This window comes from Columba livia, chromosome 5, assembly GCF_036013475.1.
Source record: "Columba livia isolate bColLiv1 breed racing homer chromosome 5, bColLiv1.pat.W.v2, whole genome shotgun sequence".
NCBI lineage: Eukaryota > Metazoa > Chordata > Aves > Columbiformes > Columbidae > Columba > Columba livia.
Genome location: NC_088606.1, coordinates 65,465,605 through 65,485,736, shown reverse-complemented (window position 1 = coordinate 65,485,736; position 20,132 = coordinate 65,465,605). Strand labels below are relative to the sequence as shown.

The 20,132-nt window shown below is 39.7% G+C and overlaps 2 protein-coding genes across 2 annotated transcripts in view; both read right to left on the bottom strand.

Moving 5' to 3' along the window:
* Positions 1–7,421: 7,421 nt before the first annotated feature.
* Positions 7,422–19,058, bottom strand: SMIM38 (small integral membrane protein 38). The gene is made up of 5 exons (XM_065065532.1): positions 18,928–19,058; positions 15,418–17,024; positions 13,924–14,438; positions 13,733–13,834; positions 7,422–11,915 (listed from the first exon to the last, which is right to left on the bottom strand). The coding sequence occupies exon 2, from the start codon at positions 16,453–16,455 to the stop codon at positions 16,324–16,326; it is 132 nt and encodes a 43-aa protein (XP_064921604.1). The 5' UTR covers positions 16,456–17,024; positions 18,928–19,058; the 3' UTR covers positions 7,422–11,915; positions 13,733–13,834; positions 13,924–14,438; positions 15,418–16,323.
* TPCN2 (two pore segment channel 2) overlaps positions 18,924–20,132 on the bottom strand; it is a 61,689-nt gene continuing 60,480 nt past the window's right edge. Inside the window, exon 32 of the transcript XR_010473151.1 lies at positions 18,924–19,074. The gene's annotated coding sequence lies outside the window, so the exon portion shown is untranslated. The remainder of the gene's footprint in view (positions 19,075–20,132) is intronic.

The window sequence follows — 20,132 nt, the reverse complement described above, 5'->3', positions numbered from 1 at the left end:
TCACAGGAAAGCGCCTCCTAATTCAGAACTAGCAATTGATCCAGACCTGTCTCTGCTTGTTGTATAGTTTTTCTTTTGTCCCCTGTTGTATTCTGGGTGTATTCTGGTACTTCTGCACTGTGATGAAATTAATTCCACAGCTACTGTCATGCTGCCCACCCCAAGCGTCTCAGGCACCTTTTGCTTTGTTACAGTGACCCCCCCCAAGCCCCCAAGATTTATCTGTGCAGACAACACAATTGTAATTCATCAAAAACTGCAAGGAACAACTGGTGTATCAGAAAATATTTTACTTTTACCTGCAAGCAAAGGATTGTAGAAAGAAAGTATTACACTACCTGGCATTAGCAGGCGTGTCACTGCAAGCAAAAACAGTTTCACGTCTTGGGTAGTTTGAGACGCAGACAAATTCCATGACTGTCTTTTTCTTCTTGATGCCCTTGTATAATCCATCTTGAGCTAGGAAGTTTGCATCCCAGCAGAAGACTGGATTAAAAACCTAGACCAACAACAGTCAGCCATCAATCTTGAGGCCATCCATCCTATCTGCAACCATTTATATCAGCCATTAGCAATTTAGTAAAATCTAAGTCTCAGGTAAAGAGATCATCTTTCAAAGAGAATAAATGCTCAGTGCATATCCCCATTCATTCCTCCTATTCTTTTGCTAATTCCTATCTATTACTCCCTCAGCACTTGCACTGAAATCTCATGCTCATTGCTTCAATCATATTTATACACATTACTAAGCATCAGAAAAGAACTAATTGCTTTCTTTTTCCAGATACAATTTCCTACCAAAATTTGTGTGAATTTTCCAAAAATATTACAGATCAGAATGCAACAATTAATAACATCTTCAGCATATATCTGTTACTACTTGCTTCTCAGTTATATTGATTTCTCCTTAACAGTATTCCTGAAGTGCAATGTGCACCAGGGACAGCAGCATTAAATACAGTCTCACTATAAGGGATCTTTCTCACTGCCAAAGGAGCGTAAAATGTGAGGTTAGTTAATATATAAGGCCTTGTATTTGAAAAGGTACCTTTGCCTTTAAGATCCTCTTCTCTTCTTCAGAAATGTCCAAGCTGTTTTTTGTGTGTCTGAAAATGCTATAATTGCAAATACCTACATTTTACTAAGAAAACATTTCGAATTTGTGTTGACGTTCTCTTTCTGCTATACTCTAGTTCTCAAAATATTCCATCCTGTGACCCCTTTTATCATCACAGACTATCTCTCCCAACAAGTCAGTGTCTCTACACACACACAACCCATAACATTAAAAAAAGCAAAATGCTCTTGGGCACCAAGAGCTTCTACCAAGGCAGCCATGCCAGTTGCATCTTCATCTGAATTACAGAAGTCTCAGGTTTACAATGAGGGTGGTGGGAGCCTGGCCCAGGTTGCTCAGAGAGGTGGTGGATGAACCATCCCTGGAGACATCCCAGGCCAGGCTGGACGGGGCTCTGAGCAACCTGAGCTGGTGAAGATGTCCCTGCTCATGGCAGGGGGGGCACTGGGGGAGCTGGGAAGGTCCCTTCCAACCCAAACTATTCTGTGATGATTCTATGATTTCAGGGTGTTTTTACCATCCCCTGCCTCTCCCCAGGCACCTCCCTGCTTCATCTAATGCCAAAAGCAGCCTCGTCAACCAAGTTTCTTGCTGTGTTTGAGTCAGAATTGCAAAACTCAGCCTGGATTTCTGTTCTTCCATCTGTACAAACAGAAGAAAGATACTATTACCCTTTCCTGTGCTGAGATGGGCTTCTTCAAGTAAACGGGTCATGAGCGCATCATACAATGCATGTGTTGAGAACAGCATCACACAGTGTTCATGCCCTGCTGTATTTCCAAAATATATTAGTCAAGCTAATCATCTTAATTGTTTAGGTAAGAATTTCCAATTGTTAGCACTCCTCTGGGGTTTTCCCATTGAAATTCTTGTTCCTAAAGAGCAACAATGGACTAAAGGAATTTTCTTTACTTTGGGACCGGTAAGTACCTTTGTCACATTGTTTTTCTTTCTTTTCAGATAATAACAGGCTCTAAAAGGTTATTTCTTTTTTCAAGTACAATAAATTGGAAAACTCCATAATTTTCAGAGAATGCGCAACATTTATTTTAATTTGCTTATGTTTTTTCACTTAGTGCAATTGTTGAACGATTCCTCTAAATGCACCCCAGAAGGCACCAGCAGTGCCAGGGATGGTACCCGGTTCTCGTACACACTCCCTTGCCGTTCTGATTGTATCTTCTTTGCTCACAAGAGCAGAGATACCCAACTGCACACCCCCCGGCAGGCACAACAACCCTGGCTTCATCCTGCAATTCAGTTAACTAAGGTGCAGAACAATAATAAATCAAAATGCCTGAAGTTAATCACATCACAGTCAGACCTCTAACCACATTTCTAAGGCATCAGGTTCACAACACTTTCTGTTAAAGCTAACAGATTACTTGAAATTGATTTCAATTTATGAAAAGTTACACAGCATCTCTTGATCGAGCCCATGAGAGATGCAGTTTTCGAAGTCAAGGGAAATATCTAACATCTAATATCAAGAGTCAAACCTTACAGACCGTTATTTAAATTCCTAATCTATGCAGTCATATTCTTCACCAGCAACAGTAACACTGGAGAAAATGTTATGTTATTAATAATATAATAAAGCTTTTCTTTTAATATAACATTTTCCAGCTAACTTTACTTTGAAAGCATTTTGTATGCAAAGCACGGGCCCAATTACATTGTTAGGAATTTAAGTGTGCTAGTACTGACAAATCATTGGCGCTTAACAGTTCTGCCTTAAAAATCATCATAACTCGACTTCAGAGCAGTGCAAAAAACCAAAGAAAGTTTCTTAAGAGCTGGAAAATTACTTTTCTTTCCAAACTGGTCAGAGTACTGTACATTCATTGTACTTTTGAAAGCAATGTGACTTGTGAAACTGGCAACTTTCCCACCCGTAGCATCTTAGGGATGTTTATAGCACATGGTATTTTAATTGCCCGATGACAAAATTATTTGGAAATAGATCAGTTTCACAAAGCATTTGCTTCAGATTTTAAACCAAAACCTATGAGGTTTGAATAACACTAATGTTTGGACATAAGCCCAACAAAACAACAGAAACATTAGGGACAGGTGTCCATAGTCCATCACCCCAATGCATCCATGAATCATTCATGAGCTCAGGTGTTACTGGGGATTCAAACTGGCCCAGAACTGCCCAGGTGCTATAAACAGGCATCATGGGTGAACTTCATGGTCCCTCGTTATGGTTTGAAGTTTATTCTAGGCCATGTCTTCATAAGGGTGGTCTTCTTAAGGGAGTAGTGGCTACCAGAGACCAGCATTTCTTTTTTCGTGCTGAACAAAACCCCAGTATCACAGTAAATTCTAAATAACTACTGAGTTTAAAATATGGAGCTACTGAGCAAAGACAGAGTTACTCAATAAATGTATTCCATCATTTTGCAGCCAAATTGTGATACTATAGTCTGACCTGCATAAGCCGGGCCACAGAATTTCACACTGTATGGAGGAATTCAGTAGAGTCTCTCCCTAAACCCACAGGACATTGAAAATATCTGAATGGGCTGTCTCCTGCCTTCTGAGTGAAGTTTGCCATCTTTGTTTCGATGTATAAAATCCTAAAATGGCTTTGAATACACCTACTTAGGGGACTGACCTTGTTGCATTCATAAATCTGGAGTCATCTTCTCTATAGAAACACTAATAGACATGAACATGTACCCCAGCTCCTGAAGTTTCGGAATTCATGCCTCACTTTCTATAAGCACATACGTAGAGATAATCTAATCTGTTAACACACCCCCTCAAATTTCCTCTTAATATCCCACGTTTTTAACAGATAGTCAGGAAATTTGCCTAGCTTGCTGAGTACCTTCAACACAGAGGGGGTAAAAAGAGAGAAAACATGTTAATGATTTCATTTTATTGCAGCTTTTTAATTGGGAAGCTCCTTCAATTTCTTAAGTTTCTGCTCGTTTTGGTTTACTTTTTAATTATCTTACCAGGTCATGTAGGTAACCTTACAAGACAAATTGAAGTTAAAAATAAGCAATAAACTTTCTTCAATACATAGCACAATTTAGACTCTGTTTATACATTAGACTCTGTTGATACTGTTTATACATTATCTTGTGTGTGCAAAGGCTAAATTTATGAGCTAATGGGGTTTTTTTTGTTGTTATTTTACAAAGCCCATATATCATATGCTGTAGTTAATACACACACAAATCAAGACATCTGATCAAAGTCCTATTAGCTGCACTTAACAATTAGCAAATGTAGGTCCTGATGAAAGTAAATCCTCTTATGAGTATGAACCTCAGTTACAGCAGGTGAAGATCTAACCTGTAGATGAGTCTTTTATAATTAATTGTATATAGAAAAAACACAGATTCCACTCTTAAACTGTGATTTTACTGGAATGCTATTGTGGAAAAGGAGGTCTGTATCCTTGTTTATCAGTTCAGTAGCACTTGTAAGAAAAAAATGCACACATATTCTACCACGTACGTCACATCCTTACAAGGAACGAGGGCAGTCAGACACCCTGAAATATGGAATGTGCATTAACAAGCGTGGTCCATAAAATTTCAAAGCCTGAGATCTTTTCGCAGCCTGATTTTTCCCATCTAGATTTCCACATTCCTGGTGTAACCCAATACAGGCACCGCAGGCTGAATGACAAACAGAGACTCTTTCAGGAAACCTTGAGAAAGTGGAGCCTCGGAATATTACAATTTGCTCTAACTATTCCACAGGTGACTGTTAAGGCTGCATAGCCCATTTCTTCAACTCAGTAGAACACAGGCAGAAAAAGTGAGAATGGGACAGAACAAGTGACTAAAATGTCTATTAATGAACTATCACTATCTTCGAATGCTATATTTTACAGAAAATAATAATACTTCAGTACTTTCAAATCCTGAAGAAACATTTTGGTAGATACATAATTTTAATAATATTGCTTTTGCATTAGGTGCACCAGTAAATTTTGTTGTAAAATGTGGTTAGTAATACCTGCAAACCATGAGAAGCGTGAAAGCATATTTCTACTCCTTGAATCCTATTCCTTCTATTTACCAGCTGAGTGCTTGCCAGCTGTAGCTCATATGAATACACATTGCAGCCCCGGCCACTAGCAATGTGCATCCAACACGTACAAGCACTCAGAAAACATGAGTCTCGCCAGAGCAAGGCTCTCGGCAGCATTGAAACTGTATGAAAAGAGCCTAAAAAGATCATAGCCAAAGCAAGTAACACCCTACCAGGGCTCTACAGACCATGAGACTGGTGATTCTCCAGGTCAAACCTGAGTGTAAAGCGGAGCATCTTCAGAGTTGTTCTTCTTTACATCAGCTGTCAGTGGCATAAAGTGCAGTTGCAGTTTTCAGGCATCATTGGGATGCTTACACCATACTCCCTTGTTTATAGCTTTGCGTCCTATGTAGGATAGGAACTCATAAGGCAAGGTGACAGCAAAATATTGCTTTGCCAATAGACAGTCCTTCATGGTACAGATCCAGTAGACCAGTGCAAACTAACTACAGCATAGCCAAGAACCAGGGCCAGGATGACTAACAAAGACCTCCCGAGCAGCCACAGTCCAAACAAAGGATTTTCAAACAAAATAATACATAATATCCCACAGTCACTATGTAGTGCCCATATTAGAGCTGGGAAAACAAACTTCAGCTGGCAATATTTTCAATAGCTGTTGTGACCAAAAGAGGGAGTATGCAGTTCCCTATTTTACAAAACCTGTTGTGCTTTTTATTCAAACTTATCTGTTAAAAAGTACATGCAACCACATGGATTTGGGCAAAACACTGAACCGGATCATATTTTCATCAGCTGCTATTCTTGCTTATGATGGGACAGCCAAATCAGACAGTATTGCCTCTGTTCTCTTGCCACACAACTACGTGACACAAAAAGGAAAGACTTCAAGATGTCAGCTGAACAGTATTTTCCAGGCTGGATCTTTAGGCAGCCACAATCTGCAGATTATTTTTAAGATGTTTGCTGCTTTCTGTGGTGAAAAAAAAAAAAACAAAACAACAAACCCAACTATCAGACTTTCTTTAGCATTCATTTAATTTTTACTTGCACACAAATGGAGAAAACAGGTTTATTAATTATAAGACACCACGTACAGCTTCACATTCTTCACATACCCAAACAATTGAGGTCAAAATGCTAAATGGCTTACCCAAAATTTTGACATTTAGTACAAACCATAGGTATGTCAATATTTGGTTTAATCTGGGAAATTATATCCTCTGTACTATAAAAATTTGAATACAACAAAGGAATATCTCATCCCTCCCATGTACGTTGTTTCCTGTTCTGGATCAGAAATAATTCCACCACCATCAGCAGCACAACACTGTTATGAGAGGTTATTCATCTCTGGTGCATGTAACTGCCTAAAGTACAGCCTGTGTTATATTATGATTTCCACTGATGGAAGTAAATATCAGGAAGTAAATGCAAATTCAGAAGATCATATTTTTCAGCGATTTTGCTCCCACAAGGAATGCAATGAGCTATTATTTGCATGAGAACTGGCAGGATTTCCAGCTCTGTTCTAAATGACATCAGTGTAATCTGAAGACAGGGAAACAAAAAATGTTGAAGGGAGGTTCGTCCCTTTCCATACACAGCACTAGAGCACAGCATTAATCCCAGCTTGTGAGGTATCTCCTGGAGATACACTTCCCATGCAGCTGAGGGAGAACTTGGCAGGAACCAGCACCCCAGCTCTGCCAAAGAAAGGTTAATATTTAAAAGAAAACCACAAAAATTATCCTTTTACTCCACATAAAAACATCTTTCCCGCTTTTATCTAGAGACAGAGTTTAGCATAGCTAAAAATTCATAAGATTCACATGGGAAAATGTCAATCTCACATTTTAGCAAGACAGAGCAGAGATTTGGACTTGGTCTGCCAGATGCTAGGTGGCTGCGTAAAGGAGCATTAACCACTCTGGAGCCCCGAGGCAGAGTTGTCCCGCTTGTTTTAAACTTAAATTTCATGTTGGGATTAAATACATTTTTCCCTCAAAAAAAAAAATATTTATCAGACCTTTTCTACCTTTTGCATTTGACAAATTAGTCTCCTCTTTTTTGAAAGCCTCTGGTGTCCAGAGACAAAAGCTCTCACGTTTTTATGCGTCATTTCAAAACGCAACTCGCTGCCCCAATCACTTACCTCCCGGTTTGATTTGCAAAGACACAACTTGTTTCCTGCACGTAGAGCTGCTGGTCCTGAGCTTTGCTGCCACAGAATGGCAAAGCTCGAAGGAAAGGAAGGCATTGCTTTATTTTCTACCTCTCTCGCTAATTACCCAGATGAGTCCTGTGAAAGGCCACTGGAAAAGATAATATAAAATTCATGCAAATCATTAGCAAAGAGCAGAGAAACACTGACTCCTTTGTAGTACTCTTTGGAGGCTCTAAACTTCAGCATCACAGCAACTCATACAACAGGATCTCATGTTTTCAGAGCTCGAGGTATTAAAATAGGAATACTATTAAATGCATGGCTCGGCATAGAGGATCACCAGTCTGAATCACATCAGCAGTTCTGGCAACGATCATAATTGTGTTTAAGAGAAATCTCAGAGCTCCCAACACTGATCTTCAAAAAATGTTTTGAAGTAATAGAAATAAATATTATCATGGGCTGTCCAACCTGTGCCACAGCCTGTAAATGGTAAATATGTATTTGTACATATAATCATACCAAAAGGTTATACAGAGTCATTATATACTGCTGAACTTATCTTCTTGTTGATAATACTACAGTAACACTTATATAACAGAAACTGAATTCATCACCAATACTCATGCACTATTTTACACCAAAAGTAAGTTTAGCTGTTTTTATGGTGAAGAACTACACTTTGAATAACTCTGCACTTTTGGAATCCGGCCCAAAACCTCAAAAATTTTCTCAAATGAAACTATGTTAATAAAAATCCCAAACTCATCAGCACAGACGTTACACATACTCTTAGCTAGAGAAAAACATGAGTAAAATTTGGGAGAGATAAATTCCCCCAAACGCATCAGAAACGTGATAAGCACCTTTATTTTCACATTCAGCAAATCTTTTGCTGTCTTACTGAAGAATGATGATCATCTTTATATGATTCAAAATAAATTTGAAATAGCATTTTTTTGAAGTAATCCACTACTTGAACGTTCCAAGTAATTCACACGAGCTATGAAAATGCCGCACATAACATCAGAATTTTAAAATCATCCATGATCACAGAAGTTACCCAAACTACCATGTGCACACACAAACTCCACCAGCAGCTGAAGATGAAGCCGCAGAACAGGTGATGCCACCATGTGGAGCCTTGACTGCTAAACGAGGTCAACTGACAGGCATTATTCTGAATTAGAAGGACAAAATGGAAAGAAGAGCCAAGGTTGGAGAAGAAGCTTTAGGAGGCTGAACAGCAGCATGATGGCCAAGCTCCTTTTGTGCTTGAAACAAAGAATTTGGCATCTGACCTCTCCCAGAAGAAACCCAAGCATCATCTCCAAAGCAGGCAGTGAAGCATGGAAGTGCACTATACACACAAGAAACAGATAAACTAATGCACAGTGGAAACACAGATAAATAACTGGACAACTTTGAGAAACCCCCAAAGATTCATGCTATGAGAAACATTACTTATAGATCATATCTGAAATATCACTGAGACTACTCCTATACCCCCAATTTCACAGCTCTGTCTTGCATCTTTGTACAATTTCTTGACCTACTTCTCCATAAGACGGAGCTACAAGCCCGATTCTTCTATCAAGCAATGTTAATGTGAGTAGCACTTTGTACTGCGTCCACATGTGGCTGAACAGGCCATTTATAGGATCATTTTGATTGGAAAAGACCTTTAAGACCATCGAGTCCAACCATTATATTTTAAAAGAGCATTTAATGAATATTCTTTGCCATTATTACAGTTGATAGAGGCCGAAGACTGGAAGCAAAGATGGAAGCATTCATTGCAGGCATACCCATTGCAAGGAATGAATCTCAATTCATCAAGCTTAATCCAGAATGACTGTTTTTTCAAGCTAAATCCAGTAAATCGGACAGGTTGCCTTACAAACAGACAACTCCCCAAGTAGCTACTTTTCGTTTAGCGGATTTGTGCAGTAGGGAGTGTTTGCTTGTGCTGAAATGGTTAAAACCACATTGCTACAAGCATATATGTCCCATTTTAACCTTCATCCATTGAGTGCAAGTTGAGCATCTTTAGCTCTGAAAACCAGATTGAGTACTTGAAATCTGAAAGAAACAGTATTTGAAGATCTGGATGCCTGCCTAAGTGCCTGCCTATCAAGTCAATAAAATAGTCTGAGCAGAATTCCAAGTTGGTTCTAAGGTCGTGCCTTTGGCCCAGAAGGCCAGCAAAGAGCAAACAATAAAACTCCATTACCTTGGGCTCTGATGGAGCAGAATTCAAAACGGAAAACTTTCGAAAGTGACTGGATTTCCCACACCAATATTTTCAGTCATGGCTTCTTCTGTCAATTATATATGACCAATTGGAAGGCAGATGGAAAAGACCTAACTGACCTGAGGCTTCTAGCAAGGAATCCTGTCACACAGACTTTACATTTAAATTTCTCTTCACTGCCCTGTAAATGCTCACATGCAGACTGAGGAGAGGTAAGAAGGCTCTTTTTCCTTTTTCAAGTACAGTTGGCAGCAGATCCTACTCATGGTCAGTTGCTTGGCAACAAAACAAGTTTCTCTGGCTACAAAATAAATATTCCACATCTGAAATATTTGAGAAAACACTGTTTTTCCTAACTACATTCCATAGTACTTGGGCCATGGGGTTTCCCAGAATAGTCTAAAACGTTACAGGGTTACACAAAGGACGACCTCCAATTAGAGACAGATAAAGATATGTCCCCCTACACAACACTATTCACATATGCTTAAAATAGTATATTAAACCTATTCTATGATATGTAGCTCACGTAAAGTAGTTTAACTGCCTAGGAACAAATTAGCAAACTGGATCCTGCGCCCTTTTAAATGTAGGCGTGGTGGGAGACATTTTGCAAGGATTAAAAACCTGGAAGTCGCTATATTCGGTCTGAGATGCATGCCAAAGAAAGCATGTCTAAAGAAAGAGCCAGCAAGCGCAGACATAAAATCAGATATCTCATCAACTACCAGAGGCGCAGAGGTGTGCAGCTGGAAGTACCTGCTCTGGGATTGGTATAGAAAGGGTTAATTTAAAGTCACATGTCCTCAGGTAGCTCATAATCCTCACTGCCATCTTCCTCTTCATCCTTTCGGTACTCACTGTTTTGCTGGGGCTTCTTCCAGCCCTCTATAAGCATTTGTCCCACTGACCAGTTCTAAATAACGTAAAGGACAGATTCATATTTTTCAGATGCAAAGGCAGAGTGTCCTGGACCTGTAAAGAAGAACCCTGCAGAAGCAGTTAACTCTGCACCATGTCCCACCACGATCAACAGTAGATGTCTAAGAAGAGACTAAGAATAGAGCAAGCACACATTTATACTTCTTCAATATCCTCTTCAGATTTCAACATTCTGTAGCACAAGGATGCCCTGCATTTGATAGCCCTTGATGAATCCTTCTTCCATGAACTTGTCTTAATACAAGCACGTGGGGAACTCGGAGAATTATTAGCACATAAGGAAGTCTAGAAAACAGTAGTAATTATTTGGGGAATTTTTTTTATAACCTAGTGGCAAATAAACAAATTTTCTTAAAGGAAGAAAAGAGAGACTATCCACCTCATGAGTATCAGTAAGAAATTCTGACGAAGAGTTTTAATTCAGGCTGCCAGTTCTCAAAGGGGAGGCAGTCAGGAAAACGGTCTCTTAAGTCACATAGGCCAGTCCTAAGTTCAAGCACTACTTTAAATATGGGACCTGGGCTCCAAACTCACCTGGGCCTGGGATTTCGGCATGTATTACTGATATGCAGTCTAGGGATCTAAGACCAACATGCAAACCTCAAAACTTCCCTGAATGCTATGGATATTTCTATTCTACATCAAATTTTCCTTTTTTATTTCTTTTGCTTACACCCAGAGCACTTCCATCTCAGTGCTGGAAGCTCCACATCTATCACACACTCAAGCTTGAACTAGATCTAGAAACTAAGTGGTACCAGACAAAGCAGGCCATTCATCTCAGGAGGAAAAGCTATTTCCCCTCCATTTTGTTACACTCATTTGCCATGTAGATTATTTTTTTCCAAGGTATTCCACCCATATTCAACAGACAGGATGGATAGTGCTTGCTTAATGAGTTGTCATGTTTTCTTCATCATCAGTGCTTGATCCCTTGTGCAAGAATAATTAATTTCCTCCTGAATGTCCTTTAATGTTTATGTGTTTTGCAGATGTTGATTAACATTTGTTATATACACGTTATCTCATTTGGCAATAAGAAACCAAAGCACAGAAGACATACTCTTTTTGTATCTATTTATTTCAGATGTCCCAATTCAGATTCTCAGAATTTGAATTCTCAGTGTATCAGTTTATTTGTTAAACTGGTACTAGTTTATTTGTTAAACTGACAATCTGCAGCCGCTAGTGCTTGGCACAGAGGCAAATTAGACCCAGGATCTCCAGGTAAGCAGCCAAAAAGCAAAGAAAACAAACTGCTAAGTGTTTTCATTTAGAACTTAATGACAGGCAAAGACAGAACTAATTTCCTCATCACTGCACTCAAAACTTCAGTCTTCATAAAGCTCTGTCTTTCATACTCCATCTTTCCATTTCTGGAACATTGAAAGCCTTGTTCGCGCAAACTTCAATCCCAGAGTATTTCATACTGTGCAATAATTCAGCAAAAGAACCTGTGGAAAAGCACAGTTTAAGACTGTATCATAATACGCTGGGAGCAGAACAAAAGTTACATGTAAATTTCACTGTCTTAGTCTCAGAGCTCAAATTCATCACACCCTGTAGATGCTCAGGACACAATGCTCCGCTGGCACTTCTGTGTTTCACCTACAAAAGCAGAGGGTACAGATCCAGAGCACTTTATGCTGGAGGATGAGTTGTAGATGGATGGAAGAATTTTTGACAGTTAAGTTTCACAGAGATTTGCTCATAGGCAAAAAACAATGAAGCCTGAGTCCCAGGACTCACACCAACATTTTAAAAATGAAAGAGGTCCAGCAGACATTTTATTCCCTGGAGTTCTTGTCCCAGGTGAAATCACTTTGCTCAATAAGCCTTAGCCTCCCAACTTCAGCCTTGTCATGCATTTCAAACTCCGCTTTTGTCCTGTCTGTTGGTCCAAATTATTCTAATTTCATCCAGTCTCTCTCCTGCCTCAGCTTGGTGTTTAGTCAACCACTTATCCACTTCCATGAAGGTTTTGCTTTCAGCCCCTATCTAGAATCATAGAAAAATTTTGTTTGGAAGAGACCCTCAAGATCATTGGAGTCCAACCATAACCTAACTCTCGTAAAAACCATGTCCCTAAGAACCTCATCTATACATCTCTTAAACACCTCCATGGATGGTGACTTCTCATAAGACTCCTCACCAGCTTCACTGCCCTCCTAAATATCCAGTATCCATGTCCTCACTGGCTGTTCTCATTTCAGTATCATTCCCTCCATCTTGCCAGGTCTCCCTGCTACACATTTGTTTCTTATCCTGATGTCCCGTTATTTCTCTGTCCCAGTCCCTTGGCCTGAACAGTCCTTGGCTGTCACCACAACCCGGTGGCTCCTGTCCACCTTCTTCATCTCTGTCGCTCATTCATGGCACCAGCCTTACTACATGGTGCCATCCAGCTCACCTATCATCAACTATGCATTGCCCACTTTCCCTCTCTACCTAAAAACTCATTATAATTCCTTTTTTTTCCCTGCCTACTCCCTTATCCTCACCTCTCCACATAAGATTTGGTCTTGTCCTCCTTGAATTTGAAGTAGGCAGTTAGGTAATTTCCTCCATGTGAACAAGAGTTATATATCCCTGACAGGGAAGAAGAAAATCATCTCCCAGAATGGGACATCATCTTTTCAGAGCAAACTATTGCCAATAATATTTTAACGTGGGTAAACAATGTCTTTTTCTCTAGTCTTGTTTTTGGAAGATGTTAAACTGCTCTGCCTGAAAATTGCTGAAGAGAATTCAGCCTGAGGCAGACACCCAATGCAACATGGAAAAATTTACTTTGAAAAGCTACTTTGACAAAGTTGTGAGCAGCTCAAAATAGGGCTTTAGGACTGGAACTGCCCGGCAGCCTTAGCAATAGGTGCTGTTCCTAGCCCTGATGCACTGAGAGTCAAAGGGCCACTCTACAAGCTCACCCGCTTTGGTGACAACCAAGCATAAACCAACTGCATTTTATGGCCGAACTCTGGGTTCCTCTTAACATAACTGAGCCAAGATTCCTGCCATTTACTTGTCCAGCGATTTGATGCCTACGTGAATCCCGATGGAGAGATGCTAACAATACTTTTCCATATCGTATATGCTGCTTACAAGATTTTCCCTGAGCCTCATTTTATGATGTGTCAGCTCATTGTAAACAGTTGGCAAAAAAGCCACTGGGCCCCCAGCTGCTCAGATTGCTTCTGCGAGAGAAAACATAATTGTAGCCTGACTTGTGTCTTCAGCTTCTATACTCTGAAATTGGCTGTAATGGACCTACCTAAAGTAATTAGACCACCTGTTGCAATGCCAGGTCCATTTAAGGGAGTCTTACTGCAGTTTGGTTTACGTGGTTTGACAGTAATTGTTTAAGTGGATGGCACTGAAAAAAAAAAAGAGTCATATTATTCTAATCAATTAATATAATCACATGCTCAGACCATGAGCTTATCTGTACTTAGTCCTCCATACCATAAACAGTCCATAATGCCAACTTTTTGCACCTTACAAGATGTTGGACAGAAATTACATTTGCAGATGACAGGATATTTACAATCAATTCAGCTTTTAAAGCTCAGAAATATTTTGAGGCCTGTAGGGGAAAATAAATAAATATAAAAATAGGTATGAATAAATAAATATATAAATAAATATAAATGAATATATATCTTTATATAAAATTGGTTATACTGGTCACCACAAATTAACACAGTCCTAACACATCAATGTAAATGTCATTTTGCAATTTCAGTTACTTAAGGAGCTAAATTCATCATTTTTCTTTCAGAACTACACAAGATTGAGCAGCTTAAAGTGGGAAAGGCTGCTATCATGTTCAAATATTAACATTCCTATATGAAAATATAGGTGCACACACATGCCTGTACACACATCCACACACATACCTGTATGTACGTAACTGCCGAGTGTGCATAGACAAAGTTCATAGACTCTCTATAACATTTATAAATGGATCTTAATATCACCTGTAAGGCAGAACTTCATTATGAATCCAGTCTTATGGAAGAGGAAATTCAAACACAGAAAGTTACTATAACCTTCCTAATGTCGTCACAAAATAAGGAATAGTACTTATGCACTGACTCCTATACTTTTGTTTAAGTTGCTGGCTAAAACCAAAACAAGGCATAATCCTATGAATGTATGAAACATACAGTTACACTATCACAGTAACAGTTCTGCATCCATACATCATGCATTGGCCAGGACATTTTACAATCAGTGTGAAATTCATATAACTAACTTAGGATCCAAATCGAATTATTAAAATAGACAAATACCAAAAGAACCAGCCCACGGACAGACCATTCCTCATATCTGCAAATGTTAAAGGAGTTAACCTACAATTTCACTTGTACCATTTCTCATTACATCTACATTTTTAAACAAATTATATGAAGACGACAGTCAAATATGATTTACATATAGTTGAAATAAAGGATTAGAAGATTTTTTTCCTAAAGGTACTATCAACTTTTCTGCAAGCTTTGCTTTGTATTCAACAGCTAAGAATAGCAATGAGTAATTCAAAGAAAAAAAATGGTTTGCTGTGTCTATTTTTCCATTTACTTATTATCAAAAGTACGTCTGCACATCAAGCAGACATTTCACTTTCCCTTCGCGGTCTGCTGGGGTTGGGAAACAAAAAACAGGTCAGAATCATCACTAAAATTAAGAACCACCATTAAAGTTAAGAACGACAGAACTGAACAAGGAAGTTAGTTGCATCCACATTTAATTTATTGTCATCTGGCTAGATCTCAAGTCAATGGCATGCATGCTTAGGCATTGTAGACTATTTTGTAGATTGGTCATCCACCACAAATAAAATCTGAGGCTGAAATCAATTGACCTGACATTTACCCTGCTCCACCACATACCACCTCTCATGGCTTCAAAAGACAAAGTGATAAGGGCTGATTAACAGTTACTAAGAAGACAAACCTGTAGGAGTGTGCAAGTCATGAATGGGCCAGAAAGTCTTTATGGGAATGCTGTTGGTTTTTGTAGAAAAAACGAGTTCTTAAAAGTAGATGTTAAATTGAGTTGTACAAGCAGTAAGATTTTTGGATGTTTGACTTAGTATGATTTTCATTTGAAAGCAGATAGTTCACTTGGAACCCATTATGTTCTTTTGCAAGACGAGTTAACCAAAAAATTCTATGTCACTATGACCCTGATGTCCTTTGGTGTCCTAATAAGTTCCTTATCAAAGGCTAGAACAGAAGGTATTTTGCAGGGTTTTGGAGTCCAAACTCCATGCAAAGCAGTTAAAATAATTCAGTCAGTTCCACATCCAACTGATCAGGAGGAATCACAAGGAATTTGGTAACGAATGAGCCAATCAGGTAAAAAAATCCACTCCCACGAGTCCAGAGCACAGCACATGGATGCTGAGCTGGGCCGGGGATCTTCAGCTTCACTGGGACATGGTCACTTGTTGCATCCAGGCAGCTGAGATCTTCACATACAGACCAGCAGTCAGTCCAGCGGGCAGCAGGCTGTCCCATTTCACACATCAAGACTGGGCCACGGGCAGGTTTGGACTACCCAACAATAGGATTCCTTCCAGCTTGTCCAGATCATTCAATTGGCAAAAGTCCACAAGTCTGTTTCCAGCATCAAATTCATACCCCAAGTTTGATAGGAAGTCATCAACTCAATCAGTTGTCATTGTTTTTTTCCCCATTCTGTCAACATGAGGCTTTCTGAAGAATCTTCACTCAGTTGCAACCTCAACAGGTCATTTCTCTCTCATCAGATCCCAAGGTAAAATCTGCCCTAGCTCCATTTACCTTATCCAGTTCTCCCCATTGTCAATTTAAATCCGAACAAGCCTTTTGAAGTCTCTTAGTCCTCTTTTATTGCATCAGGAAACCTTCGGGACAGTTTATAATCTATATAAGCACTAAGACAGGACCACAAAATGAATCGTATTAATATAATTACAACCAGCAAACCCATCAAAAGGGCTGATTCCATATTTAAGCTAGAATAATGAGGTAATGCGAAAAAAATACTCTGGGAGATCTAATTATATAATGCAGCATTCAGTTCTGCACGGCCAGCCCAGCAATTCCTGTAACATTCCAATCAAAGTGATCTCACTAGCATGTGAGAGAAGAGTCCAGCTGACAGATTTGGGACATGTAACGTACTATTTAGTCAAGAGGCCCCATGTGCTATTCATAAAGAATTAACAACTCTTATATCGACAATGACAGTATTGTCAGAAGAACTTTGGAAGCGGGGGGGGGGGAAAACTCCATAAACTCCGTCTCTGTGAAGTTGGACTCTTTTTTTTTTGCCCCTTTTTTCCAATGCTGATGTAATCTCCAAACATCTCCAGCAGCAGCTGCTCGGCGAAACCAGGCACCTTCTCCCTAGTCCCTTTTCAGCAGCACACGCAGCACTTTCCAGCTCCCTCAAGACAATCGGGGCCTTTCTTTCACCAATTAGCTATCACTTCAAGAGCCCCGCGCTGTCCAACGAGCTCTTAAGAATGGTCTTTGCAGGAAAAAAAACACTGGAGAAGCTTTTTTTTTTGTTTCCTAGATGAATTAAAAGGGGAAGAAGGGGAGGGAGAGGGGAAAAAAAAAAAAGCACAACAAAAATCAGAACACAGGAGCTGCCCAAAATGCATCACTCATTTAGTACATCGACAAATGCAGAAATGTCCTCAAGAGCCAACGCTAGAGCAAGGCACACACACAAAAAAAAAACACCGCTCAGGCTTTCTTTAGGAGATAGTTTGTTTAGTTGAATATGTTAAACAGGTTTTATAGAAAGAAGGGCTCTTGTTGCAGCAATTCTCTGAGCTACACGAACTAAAAGGGAAAGAAACTCTCCTGGAAGATTATGTTCTATTTCCTTATTTGGCTCTCCAAATGTAAAGCAGCATTATTTGAAGTAGACACTATAGGAAAGAACTGGGTTTAGCTCACTTTAAATATAGAAGGATTGATGAAATGAGTAATTACTGGAACTGCTGAGATCCTTTTGAGCTTACTCAACTAGCAAGCTCCTTTGCCCAGAAACCACACTTTCCATCTAAAAAGAAATCAAAGCCTGATTCAGAGACATAAAGCTCTGGGAATTTTACATTCTTTTTCCTTTAAAATCAGGGAAAAGGTGCAGTAATACCTTGACATCCCCATTGATGCCAAGTCCCTGTTAGAACAAGTACAAACTCTAGGACCCAGTACAAGAAGAAAACAAGGAACTTTTATGGATGATTAAATAATACCTGGACTGAGCCTGGACTTCAGCAACTGGACCTGGACAAATGGGGTTGTGAGGACAAAACCATGGAGGATCAGCTGTAGATGGAACAACTTAGACAATGCACAACCAACAGCACTGTGTCAGAACTGCTTCCCTGATTTCCAAAACTCTGCATTAAACTAAATGCCATACCAAACTATTGTCGGTATTCTCTTACAGTACCACTTTCTTGTCGAATTTGTCCTGATTGGGGTAACCTTGTGAGAGTCAATGTGTTGCCTTCTACAAGGACAACACAAATACATTTACATTACAATTTAAAAAAACAGTCTATTCCCTTTTATTGACTGTGTATCAGGAGCAAAGCACCAGTCTCTGTAAACAGTCAAATGGCAAAGCAAATACTTTAAGGGTTTCAGGAGTTTGTTCACACTAATGGGTGTTCTTAACTACTAGAGGGATTTTTTTTTTAAATGGAGTTGGAAAGTGTCAGAACTGATCAGATTGCTTTAAAGGACAGAAAGTCTGATGTATTACTATGTGTATTTATGAAGGAATGTGAATCAACTCAAATTCCTCCTCACAGGACGGCCCAACCAAGGGATGAGTACACAGAATCAGGATTAAGAAGGAATTTTTGCAGTGGTGCACCAAACAATGAGTGTCTTTTCATACCTACAGACTTCAAAAGGTGCTGAGTTTAAAGGGACTACTCCTTTCAACTAGCAAAGATATTGCTGAAAAAAAATGCAGCAGGCTGAAGAGAGCTGTATATATGTATATAAGTTACTTGGGCCACCTCCAGCTATAGGAAAAAGGATGCAAGGGACCCAAAAGACTTACCAGCTACCCTGAAGCAAGATCAGCTATGCCATTCCTGAGAGCTGTTTCTCTAACCTGTTGTTTGTTTTTTAAAGAGACCCACATCCACACAAATTAGAAGAAAGAAAATCTCCATCTCATCTGAAAGGGACTTAAGCAGGAAAAAGGGTTTGACACATTGTTCAGCGGCTCTATCTGCTACCATACAACCACTGTAAGCCCACAGCCAGAGGTTCTGCATTTCATACTTAGGCAACCAGCTCATTTTGTGGCTGTAATTTATTGGTTGAATCAATGATATCTGCCCTTTTTTCCAGAAAAGGGCATATCTGTATATCTGTCTCCTCTAGATGGATGCAATTGTTATACCTGAAATCGTTATCTTTTGCGACACCCATCTGCCCTTACCCTGGTGCAATCCTGCTGTCCATCCTCTATCAGGGTTGCTGAAAACTTCCAATAGGATTTTACAACGTCAAGAGCAGCTGATGGGACCGTCACATCATCCAGCACATCCTACGCCGTGGCCACCAGCTCCGGTTCAACCTGTCGGTGCTGAGAAGCCCCGTGGTTATTCAAGGCCCCATGAGGAACGAATCAGTGGCTCACTCCCATGCCAAGTGAACAGGTGTCTCCTCACAAGTGGTTTCTCCAGCGTTCCCTGAGAGGTGTCAAAGCCAGAACAGAAACCTCAACAACCCTGGCGCTGGGCTTAGCTTAGGACAAGCTGCCACAAAGCTGGGTCAGATCCCACCACGGCCGCCTGGTCAATGGAGGTTCTATGGCCCCACATGCCACAGCTGTCAGCTTGGCACTCCTCATCGTTATTTCCACAAAGGAATATTGCGTTTCAGCTCCTGAAGAGGGAAGGATGGTGCTTCCCCGCTTAGATTTCACTTCTTAGGAGAGATTTCCTCCCGCGGAAAATTAATGGCACAGCACAAGCACCGCAAACCTACGTGCCAGATGAAAATATTGTGTGGCTCTATTTTAGAAAATGCAGTTTAATAGACATAGCTGTTCTCCTCTCCTTCGTAAAGCATTTTGAGACTGAGTTAAAGAACTATGTAAAGCCTCTATATTGCTAATTATTATTTAGGTTTTCCTAAATATACTTTTTCACACAACAGATGTTCCTCATGCCTGGCACCGTTTTTAATGATCTGCCTTTTCAAAGAATGCGTGCTGTATCACACAGGAAAACATCCTCTCTGTTCAGAGTTTATTTTATTAAAGTCTTTTTTCAACTAATCATCTCTCTAGAGAACAAGGGCATGATAGAACAGTATTTCCGACGGGTGATATTTTATTACTAACACATGTTTTCATCACATAACCAGCGTTATTACCCTCTTGTGGTATAAATATTTATTAAAATCCTCTAATTTGAATTGATTTCCAAGACAAATTCCATCTTCTTTCTTTTAAATTATCACATAATTAATTGTCCTGCTAATCAGTGCCCCTGGAAGAGTAGTTTAGCAAAAAAAGGAAAAAACCCAACATATTATGCATACCTGTTGACCTTAAAAATGTAAGGCAACAGATTTCACATCTTATTTTCTAGTTCCAATTATAAAGCACTCCATCTCCTAACATGTCACTACGTTCCT

Bases quoted from the DNA above. Each gene is read 5' to 3' on its own strand.
- SMIM38 (XM_065065532.1), bottom strand. From the start codon at position 16,455: ATGGAATCAGCCCTTTTGATGGGTTTGCTGGTTGTAATTATATTAATA.